Source organism: Puntigrus tetrazona, chromosome 9 (assembly GCF_018831695.1).
Source record: "Puntigrus tetrazona isolate hp1 chromosome 9, ASM1883169v1, whole genome shotgun sequence".
NCBI classification, from domain to species: Eukaryota; Metazoa; Chordata; class Actinopteri; order Cypriniformes; family Cyprinidae; genus Puntigrus; species Puntigrus tetrazona.
Genome location: NC_056707.1, coordinates 13,371,174 through 13,386,568, shown reverse-complemented (window position 1 = coordinate 13,386,568; position 15,395 = coordinate 13,371,174). Strand labels below are relative to the sequence as shown.

General features: G+C 37.4%; 1 protein-coding gene across 2 annotated transcripts; it reads right to left on the bottom strand.

Annotated features, from left to right (window-relative positions):
- Positions 1 to 75: 75 nt before the first annotated feature.
- LOC122352182 (protein FAM124A) lies at positions 76 to 14,976 on the bottom strand. 2 transcript variants are annotated; one of them, XM_043249766.1, is made up of 5 exons: positions 14,601 to 14,972; positions 14,061 to 14,099; positions 11,953 to 11,984; positions 7,577 to 8,340; positions 76 to 4,533 (listed from the first exon to the last, which is right to left on the bottom strand). In XM_043249766.1, exons 3-5 carry the CDS (start codon positions 11,966 to 11,968, stop codon positions 3,715 to 3,717), a joined length of 1,599 nt encoding a protein of 532 aa, XP_043105701.1. In that variant the 5' UTR covers positions 11,969 to 11,984; positions 14,061 to 14,099; positions 14,601 to 14,972; the 3' UTR covers positions 76 to 3,714. The 2 variants fall into 2 exon arrangements, with proteins under 2 accessions (XP_043105701.1, XP_043105700.1); XM_043249765.1 differs by lacking the exon at positions 14,061 to 14,099 and having other exon boundaries at positions 14,601 to 14,976.
- Positions 14,977 to 15,395: the final 419 nt, after the last annotated feature.

Below are 15,395 nucleotides of genomic sequence, written 5' to 3'. Positions count from 1 at the left end.
ACATAGCACACTTACATACATTTTCAGTTTTCAGTGTCAGGTGATCCTTCAGAAATCATTCTACCAAAATAAAACACAATATGATAACATGATAACATAATAAAAAAATGGAATTTAATAAATATGCCCAATTCTCACTATTAACAAACCATCAATTTACCTCATAACCTCGTAATTTGCTTCCTAATAATGGTAAGTAAGCTAGTTGTGAAGTTTGGCGATTGAATTAGGGATGTAGAATATGGTCATGCATAATATTTGCATCATAAGTACTAAAATACAACATAACTAATAATTGTATATGCAATATATGTTAATAATGGCCATGCTAATAAGCAACCAGTTAATGCAGAGAATTGTTCCCTATACTAAAATGGTACCCAACATTTATTTTAAACAATATTTAATTTATATTTGTTTTGTTTTCTTCACATTTCTCCACTGTAATTGGATTTTCTATAAATGAGCCTAATGGATTGAAGAGACATTTTTTCCCATGGTAAACTGCAAGCGGGAAATGATCAGTAAGCATCAGGTATTTGGATGGTGCCCATCAGAAAGCATGTTAATTAGTAGAAGCAACTTGGCAGCAGTCAGTGGAGAAGACAGATTCTTTAATTCCAGCATTCCGTCCACGGCATTTGAATTTTTAAGATGGGAAATGATGATGGGAAAGTCACGGCCACTTGGGCAAGCACAATGCACCCGTCCGAAGTAAACAACTCCTCTTTCATCTTGAGGTCAGATATTTAAAAGTTGGTATGTGAACATACTTTGAACACAGTAGGTTCTTTAATGGGTCAAATATTGATGAACTAAAAGATTAAAAGATTACAAATGCCTATGTCTAAATCACTTGGACACTCTTTAGCCCCTTTACTTTCAACTGGACAGTTCCGCTCATTCACAGCTTCAGAATTACATTCTCACTATTATATGTAGTGGATTGCAAACATTTCCCCAAATCTGTGTTTGCATTATTATTTCATTGTAAAAATATTAGTGTCACAATGGTAATATTATTATCATTAGTAGTAATAGTTGTAATAACATTAATAGGGTGGGCACTAATACAGCTAATATTATGCATCATTACCATTACAAATATTATTGTTGTATTAATATTATTAAAGGGTGAACGTACTGCTTATATACTGTAGTATGCTGTAATAATAATATTACTTTTAAAATAATTATTATTGATTAACTATTAATTATGACTTTTGATTTGTTGCGTATTAATAGTCAGCAAGGTAGTTGTTAAGTTTAGGTATAGGGTAGGATTAAGGGATGGTCATGCAGAAAAAAAACATTAATATGTGTTTTATAAGAACTAATAAACATCCAAAATTCTAGTAATATGCATGCTAGTTAACAGTGAGAACTGGTCCTTAAAACTGTAACAGTTACCCTAAAATAATGTTATATTTACAGCTATAAATATTTTGTATACTGTGTAATATAGTATACCGTCCGTAAATGAAGCAACGATACTACTACTGCTACTAATTATTATTATCTGATTATTCTGGTATTGTATCCCATCACGTTTCATCTACAGCTGCTTCAAATGAAGTAGACTTCTGTTCTAGCAGGGAACTAGTCCACGCTGTGGTTCACCCCTCCTGCCCTATTTCTGTAGCTCTATGGCTGCTGGACGGGATTAACAGAATCCCAGTCTAGTGCCGGAGCGCAGTAGCACTGAGAGGCGGTATCGCCGTAGCGATGTGCCAGGTACGCTCAAAGGATTAGCTGGGAACGGGTGGGGAGTGATCTGGCACTGAGAGAGGGGCAACTCACAAGGGCTGTCCTGTATGTGTATGTGAGTTACATGACTGTAATGAAACATGGACGTCTTTGACCTTTGACCCTGCACTGAACCAAGATTTGAAGTGTAGGTAACCGATAGTGATTATTCCATTAACAAGCCTGCATACAAGACTTGTTTTCAGTGTTTGACAACATGAACATATTGGCAACGTTAAGCATAAGATGCACTCCTTTTGAAAAAATCATTTCTAAACAATTTATAACAGGTGCCAGTGACCGGCTGTTGTAAAAGTATGCAACTTTCCACAATGCATTATTTATTTATTTTTCCTCAAAGAAACAGCTGCTAACCCCTATGAAAAACCATTATAATTATTTGGGTTTTGTTTTTACAACATCAACAGCAAGTCGTTCAGACCACAGTAATTATATGTTTGTAAAGGCAGACATAAAAAAAAAAAAAATGAGTTCCTTGACTATTTCCTTTTCTATCCATATAATCACTGACATTTTGCGCAGGGTTCTGACATCTGCCACTGAGAGGTCATCAAAACAAAAATATTTACATATAATTTAAAATTTGTGACAATGTAAAACATTACATACGTTTTCTTAAACTCTTAAAAGAAACAAATAGTGAAACTGTACAAATGATAGAGATTTTAATAGTTTCTCTAACAACGAGTGACCTGCTGCCTTAGGACACAAGCGTCTGGCACTTGTGTAGTTGCCATGTTCAACCACTAGGTGGCAGAACTTTATTCTTCGCTGAGTTCTCTGACATAAGCTTTTTATTACAACTATCACGTAACGCTACGTAATACCACAACAGACAACAAATACAAGCCAATTTGATTCAGTCTTAAAGTCATTCATATGAATGCACATGGTTAAGCACTGTCTTTCGCTTATAAAACAATTTCACTACAGAACAAGACCTTAAATATAGTTCACCCAATAATTCTGTCATCCTTGACTCACCCTCTTGTTTCAAACCTGTAAGATTTCGGAACGCAAATTTAGATATTTTTAAGTAAACATATGTTTCTGTCTGTCAATGCAATTGTGTGCGCACATATTTAATATAATATATTATATTATTGTATATTTTATAAATGTATTACATATTTATTTATATTTAACATAGTATTTACCGTTAGGTTTCATATGAACGTGTAATTAAAAGCTCATCATATAGAGTGATCATACCTGTTCACAAGAAGTAAATATATTTGTCAATACGTTTATGAACTGAAGTTTTAATTACCTTGACTCTCAATTAAACATCTGAGGTCTTTAAATTTGTGTTTAACATGAGTCTTGTCAATTTAGAACAATATAAAAATGAGTAAACGATGAAAGAATGATTGGTTTAAGGTTTTTCCACATTCAAATACTCAGGTCCTTGCAATTATAGAAAATTCCCTTTTTAAAGGGTTACTCCACCCCAAAATAAAAAAAATGTAATTAATCACTTACCCTCATGTCGTTTTAAACCTGTAAAAGCTTTGTTCATCCTTGGAACACAATTATGTTTAACATAATTATATTTTGGCTGAAAACCAGGAGGCTTGTGATTGTCCCGTTGAACACTCTCAAGGTCGAGAAAAATACAACCATAACGTTATGAAGCAACAACAATACTTTTTGTACTCGAAGTACATTTCTCGTCGCTTCTTAAAACACAAATCGATGGCAGATGGACTACTCAGACAATGTCTTTCATACTTGTCTGGACCTTGACAGTGTTCATTACTTGGCAGTCAATGGGACAGTCACAAGCTTCCCGGTTTTCATCAAAATACCTTAAACTGTTCCAAGGACGAACAAAAGCTCTTACCGCTTTGAATCGACAATGGGGTAAGTAATAAATGAAAAAAAATCGTTTTGGGGTGGAGAAACGCTTTAAGACTTGCATACATGCTGATGATTGGCCTGCATGTGTCAGATATAAAATTCTTGCTCTTCCTCCGCAATGCCTTCTTGACCACAATCCTCTACTGTCACAATGCCATTGCTGTTCTGCTGTCCTTTGTCCTGCAACACGTCCTTCACATTCTTTGGCTGTGGTTTGTGTACTACACAAGGTGTGGATTTTGCAGAGATGCTCTGTGTTCTAGACAGCACAGGAGTCTGTCTTATGGAGGAGGCGTTATTAAAGGTCAGATCTTTAAAGTCAAGACCTCCATCTGTTGGAGGAGCAGACTTGGGCCGCGGTGCTGGGGCCTTCAAATGGGGCCTCAGCTGTGGATGGGAATAACCTGAGACCACCGACAGGTCCACAGAGCTGCCGCTGATGGTCTGTCCCGTGTCCACGTCCGTCTCTTCGGCTCCCACTAGCGTATCGACATTGACACGGAAAATTGGAGCGGCCATTGAAGAGAAGCAGCGAGGACGGAAGCTGGATGGAGAGGCACACGAGGAGCGGGACTCGTCTGTGGGCAGAGAAAAGAGGGACTGTGTGCGGTGGCCAGTCCATCCCGCTCGTAAGAGCTCCACATCCCTCTGGAGCCTCTCCATGCGCTCCTCCTGATCGCACAGCGTAGGCGTCCTGGAGGTGACCGGAGACGGAAGGGTCTGGGTCCTAGAACGTGATGAGCTCCGGTGAAAACGCCGATTTCGATAGGAGGCGGGGCCGCGGCCGTAAGGTGGAGGTGGAGGGGGCGGTTCGGGTGGAGGAGGGGTGGTAACCGGAGGATCATCAGGAGGAAGGTAGCAGAACTTTGCAATAGTGCGTTTGCGGTAATACCGTGAACCTTGAACCTGACAAAGTCAAAATGAGACCATGAAATTATGTATTTATGCAGATCCTAGTAAAAGTGGCTTTAACTACTATGTACTTTACATTTAAATGAATCATTTGATGCAGTGCACTTAATGTGTACATGCATGTTTTTACACTGTACATATATAAAAAAAAACACTTGCATATAATTACATCTGTAATTAATTTCTGTAAATACATTCATAATTAAACTGTTAAACCCACCCTTACCTGTTAAACTGTTAAACCTACCAATACTACCAAACCTGTCCCTAAATTTATCCGTATCCCACCTCAAGAGCAGCAGAAGTGTTTAGCAATACAATACAAACACAATAAGTATATTATACTTAATACTTAGTAATTAAGGCCACCTAATATAAAGTGGGACCTTTTATTTAAATTACTACATTTATAATAGAATCTACACAAATATTGAGATGTTTGCAAATGTGTACATTTTTTTTAAATAACGGATACCAAGACTGTTTGCTTCATTGAAAAAGAAAAAAAAAAAAGGAAAAAACAAAAACAGTAAAAATCTAGGTAAAATCTCATTTTAAAGGGTAAAAACCAACTGATCTTGAACTTTTCACATGTCAGTCTAACTCTTTGTGGAGAATGATTCTGCAGTGAGCTGTCAAAGTAGTTTGACATTAAACCAAAACGGCTTGGGAAAGGGAACCATGTTCCTGCAAATGCCAAATGAAGCACAATGTGGGAATGTGGCTTTGATAAGGTAACTGTATACCTATGTGCGTGCATGTGTGTGTGTGAACGAGAGAGAGAGAGAGAGAGAGAGAGAGAGAGGAAAAGAAGAAAATTTCTCTTTTTAACTTAGCAAGCATTGTTGAGTGTGTGTGCATTAGAGTAACAAAGTTCCACTGTTTTCTGCTTCACACCTCACTGCACATTCCCTCCATCCCTCTACCTCTCCCTCGATCATTTTCCTCTGTTGCTTTATTTGCTTTTCCATCCATCTCTGAGCCTCTTTGTGCCCTTCTTCCTCACTGTTCCACTCACACATTTCCCACGTTTTCCACATTCATACATTTCTCTCATCATATGCCATTATATTCATTCTGTATGTGTTATATCTTCCTCAAAATAGTATATATTTCCCTGTAAGAACATTTCTGACTCACTGAGCACCAAATGCGAGTAAAATTGTCATTGATGTAGAAACAGAAATTTACAGTTTTGTAAAGATTTCGTAATAATTTCAGTATTTTACGTATTTAAATAACCGCTCTAATGTTTGGAATAGTTTTTGAAAACAGTCTCAAATTTCAAATTTCATTTTCAACAATACGGTAAAAACATAAAACTTTTTTTTTGCATTCCTGTTACAGCAAAAACAAACTTTCAGCAGCAATTACCCTGTCCCTGTTGTTTTCCAAACATGAAATATTTTCATGCCCAGCGGTAGATTATAATCCAAAAACTCGTCTTTATGGTACGTCTGTATATACAACCAGTTTTTTTTAAGGTGTTTTTTTTTTCATTTGAGACATAATGTGAATTATGTGTGAAATCCCCTCTGTGCCATTTGGCACCAGCAGGGGTTGATTAGTAATGAGGCTATAGCTGTGACAGAGAGCCAAACCTGCTTTGATCGCAGCTAATCCAGGTCAGGCAGAATTGACCTGTATGTGCTTGTGTGTCAGTTAATTTGGCTGTCTTTAGGTTTGTATGAGTATTTTAACACTGAGTACAGTCTTTCCACACACATAAGCACACAAACGCAAAAGGCCAGAGGTGTTTGGACCTAAACCAGAACACATTTTAAAAATGAGTATAATTCATGCAAAGCCTTGGTGTTTGAATCCTATTTTTTCCTGCATGATAAGCAGTAATGCTCCTTTCAGTTGCCTGGTCTGAACCTGAGCTCAGTATCAGTGGTATATTTGTGGTGTATTTGTTTCATCGGTGTAGTTGCTAGCAGCGGTTGTTTTCTACAGTAGCTAGGTAACAACTCAGGAAGAGAAGGTCGGGCTGCTACACTTTTTTCAATTTTGGTTTGTTTGGTTTCTACCAAAACACCCTCAGGACGCCACGGCAAGAGATGCAAAGAAAATGAGCTGCTCTCTCAAGGTAATTTCTGCAGAGACAACCAGTAATGAAAAACTGATTCACGATGCCGCTTTCAGAGCATCATTACAGAGCTCAAATGTAATTTCAGGGACCTGAGATATGAAAGCATTTCGCTCATTATTTTTCTCCATAGGCAATAAAGAAAATTTCTGAATGAACAGCCCTGAACCTTAAAACAAAGCAACTCCGAGGTGACACAGTACTACATTCAAAATGAAAAGTGTAGCAAAGAAAATCTATAGATAAGACAAGCTTCGAAACATCTCAAAGAAAATTAATAATGTAATGAAATTAATCTAGGATAACATTTTGTTTTTAGCCTAACATGAACACATCCCATGTTAACTTAATTTGGCTAATGTTAGTTAGTTCATCTGTAAGACTTCACAAATGCAAAAGGTTTTTTTTTACAGTAATAGGTTTCAAAAGGTGTACTGGAAGTTGATTTGCTTTTTAATCCAACATTCCAAATTTAGGTTATCATGTACGAATAACACATATGAATATTAAAATGTATTAAAATATATGTATATTGCCTTCACTAACTGTCTTGTCTTAAACACTAGCTTCTCTATTCTTTTTTCATTCTAACTATCTCTTTTTCTTTTTACTTACACAAATAACAAAATCAAAAAAGGTCTCTATAGCTTGCTCAATTTTTTCTTTCTATTTATTATATAATTTAATAATTCCTTGCTACACGCACTACGTTAAGCTAACTGAGACTTGTTATAGCACTTGCGAATCATTGCTCTTTTGTTGATTTTGATTGCTTCCATTCTCCTCATTTGGATAAAAGCGTCTGATAAATATCTAAATGTAAATACAAATATATATTGCGAATCTTTGCGAATCATTATAATACTCACAGAGCAATCTCTACAGCTACTGACAGTTCACCAACATTGCTTTGAGACATGTTTTCTAATAACACATTCTCTGTCTTACCTGTAGCAATATTTTATTCCCGTCATAATCATTTGTTTGCCAGCGGACGTCGCTGATAGGCGTGCAGGGACATGGCAGCAGTGGCACAAGTTCACCGACATCCCTCACTCTGATCTCCATCACGGCATTTTCAGTGGGAACGGGGTTCTGGCCACGGGGCATCCGCTTGAATGACAGCTGGATTTCTGTTTCAGGGTTGGAGTAGACCACACAGAAGCAGAAATCCTCTTTCTTCTGGGCTAGCCTTCGGCGCAGGAGCAGTCTGTACAGACGCACCTGTTCGGTGTAGGTCTCATAGCGACAGTAGACTGTAAAGCGCACTATTTCTTTGCCGTAGTGCACCTGGCGAAGCGCCCACAGCGGTGTGCCCGGTGCAAGTGTAACAAAGTCCTGGCTGGCTGGAGAAAATGGCAAGAGCCCTCGCCCGTTCACCCGCTCTGTATGGTGGTATCGCCACGGTGGGCGTCTCAGCTGACTGTGGAGACGCTCAAGACTCTCTTCACCTCCGTATTCATCCTGTAGAAACAGGATCACAGCCAAGGCGGGCTGATGCGACGGCGGTTCGGTGACGCGCTGCAGGCGGGCCTTGGGCTTTCGAGAGAGACCACCTGCCCGTTCTGACACCCTGAAGAGGGTGAGATCAGGGTGGAGCCAGGAGAGGACCTGATCAGCGGCTTGCTGGAGCGTTTTGGCCTGACCGGGGTCAGTGATGATGTGGATAGAAACTAGGAAAGGATCTTGTAGGTCCCCCATGGACAAATCACCTAAAAGATGAAAAAAATCATACATAAATATATGCTGATTTATATAATATATTACAGTATGTTAACTATATGAAACAGAAGCAAGACGATCTTTTCTTAGTTCTTGGAAAAAAAAAATACAAGTGAAATAGATTATCCAAAAATAAAAATATAGGGTTGGTATAGGTTTGGATGAAGGGAGATCTGAATGCAACCTTGTGGTGGATTGTAAGAAAAGGGTGGAGGAACTGACTTAATGAGAACCACAGAGAACTTTCATAAAGATCAAAAACATGCATTTATAAAATATATTGGGTAAATTTGAATGTTGAAAGTTAAATTAATATAAACTATGTAATATTGATTCATAATTAATCTATAAATTAATTAAAACAAACAAACACTATGACACAATGCTTTACAAAAGCCACAAACCGCCACTGCTTTCAATAATACTTTAATATATCTTTTTAATATACAATAATAAAAATATCATTTGATTAAATAAGAGACTGATGCATAAACTACATTAGTCATTTAGGCTCTGTTCAGTTTGAGCACTGCTAAAAATACACTTAGTTTTTACACACTTTAGGTGTATTAGTGTTACAAGTTCTGCTTTATTCTGGCCTCAGAAGTCACTGTAAACCTACTTTGGATGTCTAGAACAGTACGAAACAGAAAAAAATGTATTGGCTCTCAAGACTGAATGCAATCTTTTCATCCATGCGCTCCTGTTCTGTAATCAGTCTGTATAGTGAACAGTGCAGCCTCATTAGTTGCATTAGTGGATGGTTAGTAACCCTGGAGAAATGCTTTGGCTCCCTGTAGGACTTCAGAATAAGGTTTGCCCTTCCACTGAACCTTTGACCATAGTGAGCCTTGAGTGCACAAACGCACGCACAAAAATACATGAAAGATTTCTTAACAAAGTGTTCAAGGCAAATGTAACAGATTATGACTGCAAAATGAGATCAACGAGAGCAGCAATTGAAGCATTTCATAAAAGACTGTATTTGTATGACATGTGAAAACAAATGATGTCTCTACGCAACATAACAAGTATTTCAAATCCCCTTATTGATATATTCATTTCTCTGCCATAATCTAGTGACAACAGCAGTGACAATCTTTGGGCTCTTATTGTATTATGAGAAATATTGCACATTCTATTATCATTCTCAACAAAAATGTAATAAATAAATAAAAATAGCAGGAAGTGGCAGAACATGGACAGCTGCCTCTTTCTTTTTGCCTACTCTTTTTTTCACCCCGAACTCTCCTGACTCATGGGACTCGTCCCACTTTGTTTGTTGTTTAAGGTTGGGGGCACCAGAGGCCGAGGGAACGCTATGCTCTTACACACTTACACACAAAAACACACTCACGCAAGTAAACACACTTCTCTAGTTGCACTGCACTCTTGCAGGTTTAGCTGACGCACATCTGAGTTCAATGAAGAATCCTTTCAATCGATCAGTGTGGAAAAACCAAGCAGTGTGTTTGCTAGGCAAAGGTACTAGTATAGACTTAAAAACACACAATACATCCTCTATTGTAGACTATGACCTCTAGAAACACACATATGCAGACAGACTTACAACAGACCTAATGCGATCCAGTTATTAATGTTTTAATTACCAAAAGTTTTCAGCTGGAAGAAATTAAATGTGAATGTTAGGGCACTTTGCCACACAGACACATGGTTTATGTAGACACTGTTTACAGCACACTATTTATAAGAAACAGCCTAATTTGAATTATTACTGATGCAATTATGAGGAGAAATCCAAATACTGAAATTATTCATTGGAGCATTGGCCAGTTTGCAAATCCGCATTTATCAAGTTAATGGCTTATACTATATACATATATATAGACAGACTTATTCTGTGATATTTCCCCTTTTAAAATAAAGGTTTTGATTATGATTGTTCTGTCACTCTGAAAATACATCTGACTCTAAGCAAAGTTAAATCTTGAACACACTATTTATCAGTATTTTATAATGGTTACACTTTTACAAACATCTAATAAAATGTATTGCTTATGCTTATCTATTCAAATTCTAATTATAGGAATTACAAACGTGCAAACGTAAAAGTTTGGTCTCTAAGTTTCAGTGTATTTATTTTTTTATGAGATGCAGCTCTATGTTCAGTTAGATTCAAGAAGCCTCCATTACTTAAAACCAACTGTAATCTCAGTTGAGTCTGTAATGGAATGTAATCTGGCTGTTTGAGACTTAAGCAACCAACATTAAATAAGACACCATATTTAGCACCAGCTTAACCATCCCTAATATACACTCCAATCTGGTGTCATTCTAACACTGTAAAAACCTGCAACTGTAAGTGGCTATTTCTTTCTGATCTAACGGTTTGTTAGTGTAACATAATGGTTTTAGGACTTCAAATTAATTTAAGTATTACCACATGAAGCATGATTATTGTTCGGTAAAGTGTCCAGAGCTATAAAGAGTTGAAAGCCCGATTTCACAGAATATGCATTTGAGTGGTTAGGGACATAACTAAGATATATAGAGGAAAGTATTGTGCACATGGATACAGAGAGAAAATGATGAGCTGCAGAAGTGGCGAAATGCTGACATGACTGATGATGAAGCATTAAGCAGTTATTCATGGCAGCCTTTCAAGAAAGCATACTGTCATACATTAAAAAAGAGACAGAATGCAGAAACAATAAGGGGAAATGTGGTGGAACTAGTGAAAACCAGATCTCTCATCCATGCAAAGGTGCTCAGACAAAGAAAAACAGTGTATAGCAAAGTGTAATCATGCTAAAGAACTCCTTTTCTATACACTACCACCTTTATATCTTTATAATTCAATAAATCTATTTTGTTTCAAAGTCGCTGAATGTTGTACTGTAAATTGAACCCTGTCATCAAATAATTTTTTTCGTATGTGAGAACAGAAATTGAAGCATTTAATTCTTCTCCGGCCCCACTAGTTTTCCCCATCTCCCATTATTCCTCAAACCATCTCATTCTGTTTTCTTCATTTTCTGTCCCTGAGTCCACATTGAACCACTTTTCAATAAATTATAAACAGTCTATTATGTGGTGTCCTTGATGGGCTCTAGGTTTTAGTGTGTGTGTGAGAGTAGGTGAGTGTGTCTATATGTGAGTGGGTGAGTGAGGGAGTGCTTCCTGCACTGTCACTGGGAGGAGTGTTTCCTGCTGCCCAGATTAATGGGCTAATATTGGACATTAATCCCTCCATAGGGAAACAGACTGGGCCCGACGCAGGTCAGACACACACACACAAGCAGGCGCTCACACACAAACAAGTGGAGGTGTTAGAGCTCTCGAAGCACTTCAAGCAATGATTCCCCGAACAAACTAATCTCACTGTCATGGCAACAACTGTCAAGTGTTTAAACTGACAGAAATCTTCCACTTCAAATTAATGTGCTTTTCTCGAAATACGTACAAATTCAAAAGCAGGTGTAGAAAGAATAGTCTCTTTTGAACCCCCCAACGAGCACATGGTGACAAAGGAAAAAGGATATTATATGAGGGAAATATGTGTTTGCTTAAGGCATGTTTGGTTGGAAAATTGATCTGAAGTGCATAAAGGGGAATATAAAAAACAAATGGCGTGTACTCACTGCTTGCTGATGACATAAGACTGTAGTCAGACCTGAGAAGAGAGTGAATGACAGTAAGGGGAGAGAGAAACAGAGAAAGTCTTTTGTTAGAGACTGTTAGAGTGATTTAGGATCCCAAGGTTTCAAAGGAAGGTCCTACATCTGGATAAACAATCCTGGGTGTCATGGTATATATAGTGTGCGATAATGTCTCAAGCGTATTATGCACATATACGTGTATATGTTTTGATCAAAGATTGTCTTGCTGCTTTGTGTCAGAAACCTTCTATTCTCAGCTCATCGGTTGCTGAGGTAGGTAAAAAAACAAGACCTATTTGACATATTTCATAATTTATGTACGTGTCTTACATAGTGACCTAGTCATTTTGTTTCCATTGTACATGTTTTGTTTTTTTTCTTTTATCGCTCTCTGGTCAATTTTTTTCCTTTCCTCTCCCTCTGTCTTTTTCCTGTTTCTCTGGTAGGGAAAACAGTGTAACAGGGTATTAAATTCTTTTTAAGAACAGGGAAATTCCATGTAGTTAAACTTAAATTGTGAATGTACTAATTTAAGGGGTGGTATGTGGTTCATTGGTGCAACATGTATATTCAAAAGTTTGGGATCAGGAAGATTTTTTTATTTTTTGAGGAAAAAAATGACCTTTTATTTAGTAAAGGTGCAATAAATTGACCAAAAGTGACAGTTAAGCCACTTATAATGTTACATATTGAATGCAAAAATACCACAAGAATGCACTTATAATGTATGCACTGAACTGTAAGCTGTAGACATGTGAAACACAATCTCATTTCTATGTGATGAAATAAAGTATCTACCTACAACATCTTTCTATTCCAGATAAACGCTGTTCTATTCATTAAATAATCTTGAATAAATCATATTTTCCACCAACATTTGAAGAAGCACAAAGAACAACAAACTTTTGAGCAGAGTGTAAATACTATGCTCTGTACTTTGCTTTAAACAGTAAAAGCATTTTTATGTGTTTCAATGTACAGTATACTAATACTAATAAAATCATTATTACAGTCTATAAATGCGTAGTAATGTCATTACAGTGAATCTCATATCTTTTATGTTTGCTATTCCTGAATCAGTAAGTGCTTTATAGTTTTCTGCACACTTCATGCAATCTCAAGCATCATTTTATACATTTTAAAACATTTTTAAAAGGCTCTGATTTACTGCCACCCGTGCAGTTTACAGTCACTGTTGTTAAATGAACTAAATGAGAATATAAGCCACAGAACATCTGTTAGCTCACGTCCCAACCAAATCTGACATCTGACCCTGGAACACAAAACCAGTCATAAGGATAAATTTTTCAAAATTGAGATTTATTTGGCTGTATTGCCAATTTGACAATATTTGGCTGAGATATAGCTATTTGAAAATCTGGAATCTGATGCATAGCTTTTTTACAGTAGAAAACTGACAAAATATCTATGGAACATGATCTTTACTGTATTCTAATGACTTTTGGCATGAAAGAAAAATCTATAATTTTGACCCATACAACATATTTTGTCTATTGATATAAATACATCCCAGTGACTTAAGAGCTTGTGGTCCAGGGTCATATTTATTTATTTTTTGAACAAGTGGCTAATCAAAAAAGCGTAGACGATATTCAATATATTCACATAGGAACAATACATCCTTCACATTATAATTCCATGATCAACCACGTAACTCATTTTAGGTCAGATGAATTTCTAAGATGGTTTTGTACATTTTGAAGGCAAGAAGAACTAGATAATTCACCTTAGTGGTTAAATGTGGTCAGATTACAGGTTGTAGTTCAAACTCAACAAGGGATAAGCTATCACCATTTGAGCTTAAACCCCAGGTTGCTCCTGGTTTTACTGTAAGTGGCTTTGGATAAATGCATCAGCTAATTGAAGAGTTAGTCATTAGAAAGGTACCAAGGCCGTTTTCTTCAGAACAAACGACTTAAAGCATATCTAAAGAAATAATATTCTAAAGCAGACATATACCATACAAACACACAAGTCGCATGTTCTGAAGAAGAGAGGATAGTCTACTATCCCACTAAATCACCATACTTACACCAACAAGACAGGACAGCCATTATGATATGACATACCTATAAACAAACCAGGATGCATCTTTTCATCGTTCACAGCTGAAATCACAGAATGATGGTACAGATCATGACTTTGAGATAATAGAGAGTTAAATCTTAGGTAGAGAGCTGATGTCAGATCTATGTGATTAGTATATTGGCTACTTCTGTCACTCTCTTGTGCTAAAAAGCCTAAGCAGCATGCACTAATAGCTCAGCTCATTGGCTTTCCAGCTACTTTTCGGCACTAAATCTCTGCGCCAGATGTCTTGGGTGTTAATACCAAACAACAGATGGTTAAATAAGAAATGGGCCAAATGAGGTAGACAAGAAACGAGATTTTAAACAAGCGCGCTGTCCAATGATTTTATTGATGAGCTGCGCTGCTCGGGTAACATAACCCTCCTCAAAAGCACTCACTTTTAAATGAATCACTTTCTTACAAGCGCGTTGATATTTGTAGCCCATTGGTGTTAATCCTAATCAGTGCAGTAAAGCTACATTCCCAATTCTACGCATTTCATTTTCTTTGTTAAAACAAGCGTGTTTGTCACTACTCACCCTCCGGTCTCCGCTCCTGAATCAGCCCACTCATCTTCAACCGAATTCTCCATCTCTGGTGAAAGTGACAGTAACTTCACATGCCTCCCGTTTTCTCTTCTGCACTTTAACGCTCACGCACACTGCACGAAACGAAGGCGGCGAAACTTGTTAAAGGTCGGAAGAACGACCGACTCCGGTAACGGTGACAGGCGCAGCTAATAGTGACAAGACACGCTGGGGTCTGTCTGATCCGGTTCGCTCGTGAAGCTCGTGCGTCACCGCCGTTCATTCAGTTCAATAGCGGTGCGTTTACCGCTCCCAGGTGGCACAACACAGTTAAAGCGAGCACGCACTTTTTGACCAAGAGAGGAACATTATGCGAACTTAGTCTGTGGAATGTGGAAATTAGGAATTAAAGTGTGTGTGTGTGTGTGTGTGTGTGTGTGAGAGAGAGAGAGAGAGAGAGAGAGAGAGAGAGGAGGGAGAGAGAGAGAGAGAGAGAGAGAGAGAGAGAGAGAGAGAGAGAGAGAAGTTCTTTAGCTAAAGCTCTTGTATTACGAAAGGATGAATAGACAACATTTAAGTTTAATACTAAATAATAGGAGCACTGTTTAATCCGGCTATTTCTCAAAAACACAATTCAGCAGGATACAATGGAGATATAGTTACACTATTGTACTCTTTTCTTTAAAAATAAAATAATAATAATAAAAAAACAATTTACATTGTGCAGTTCGCCCTCTCATGGCCGCCATGCTAACGCGACCAGACATGTAGGCTTAATAATAATAGACTTAATAATAATAACAACAA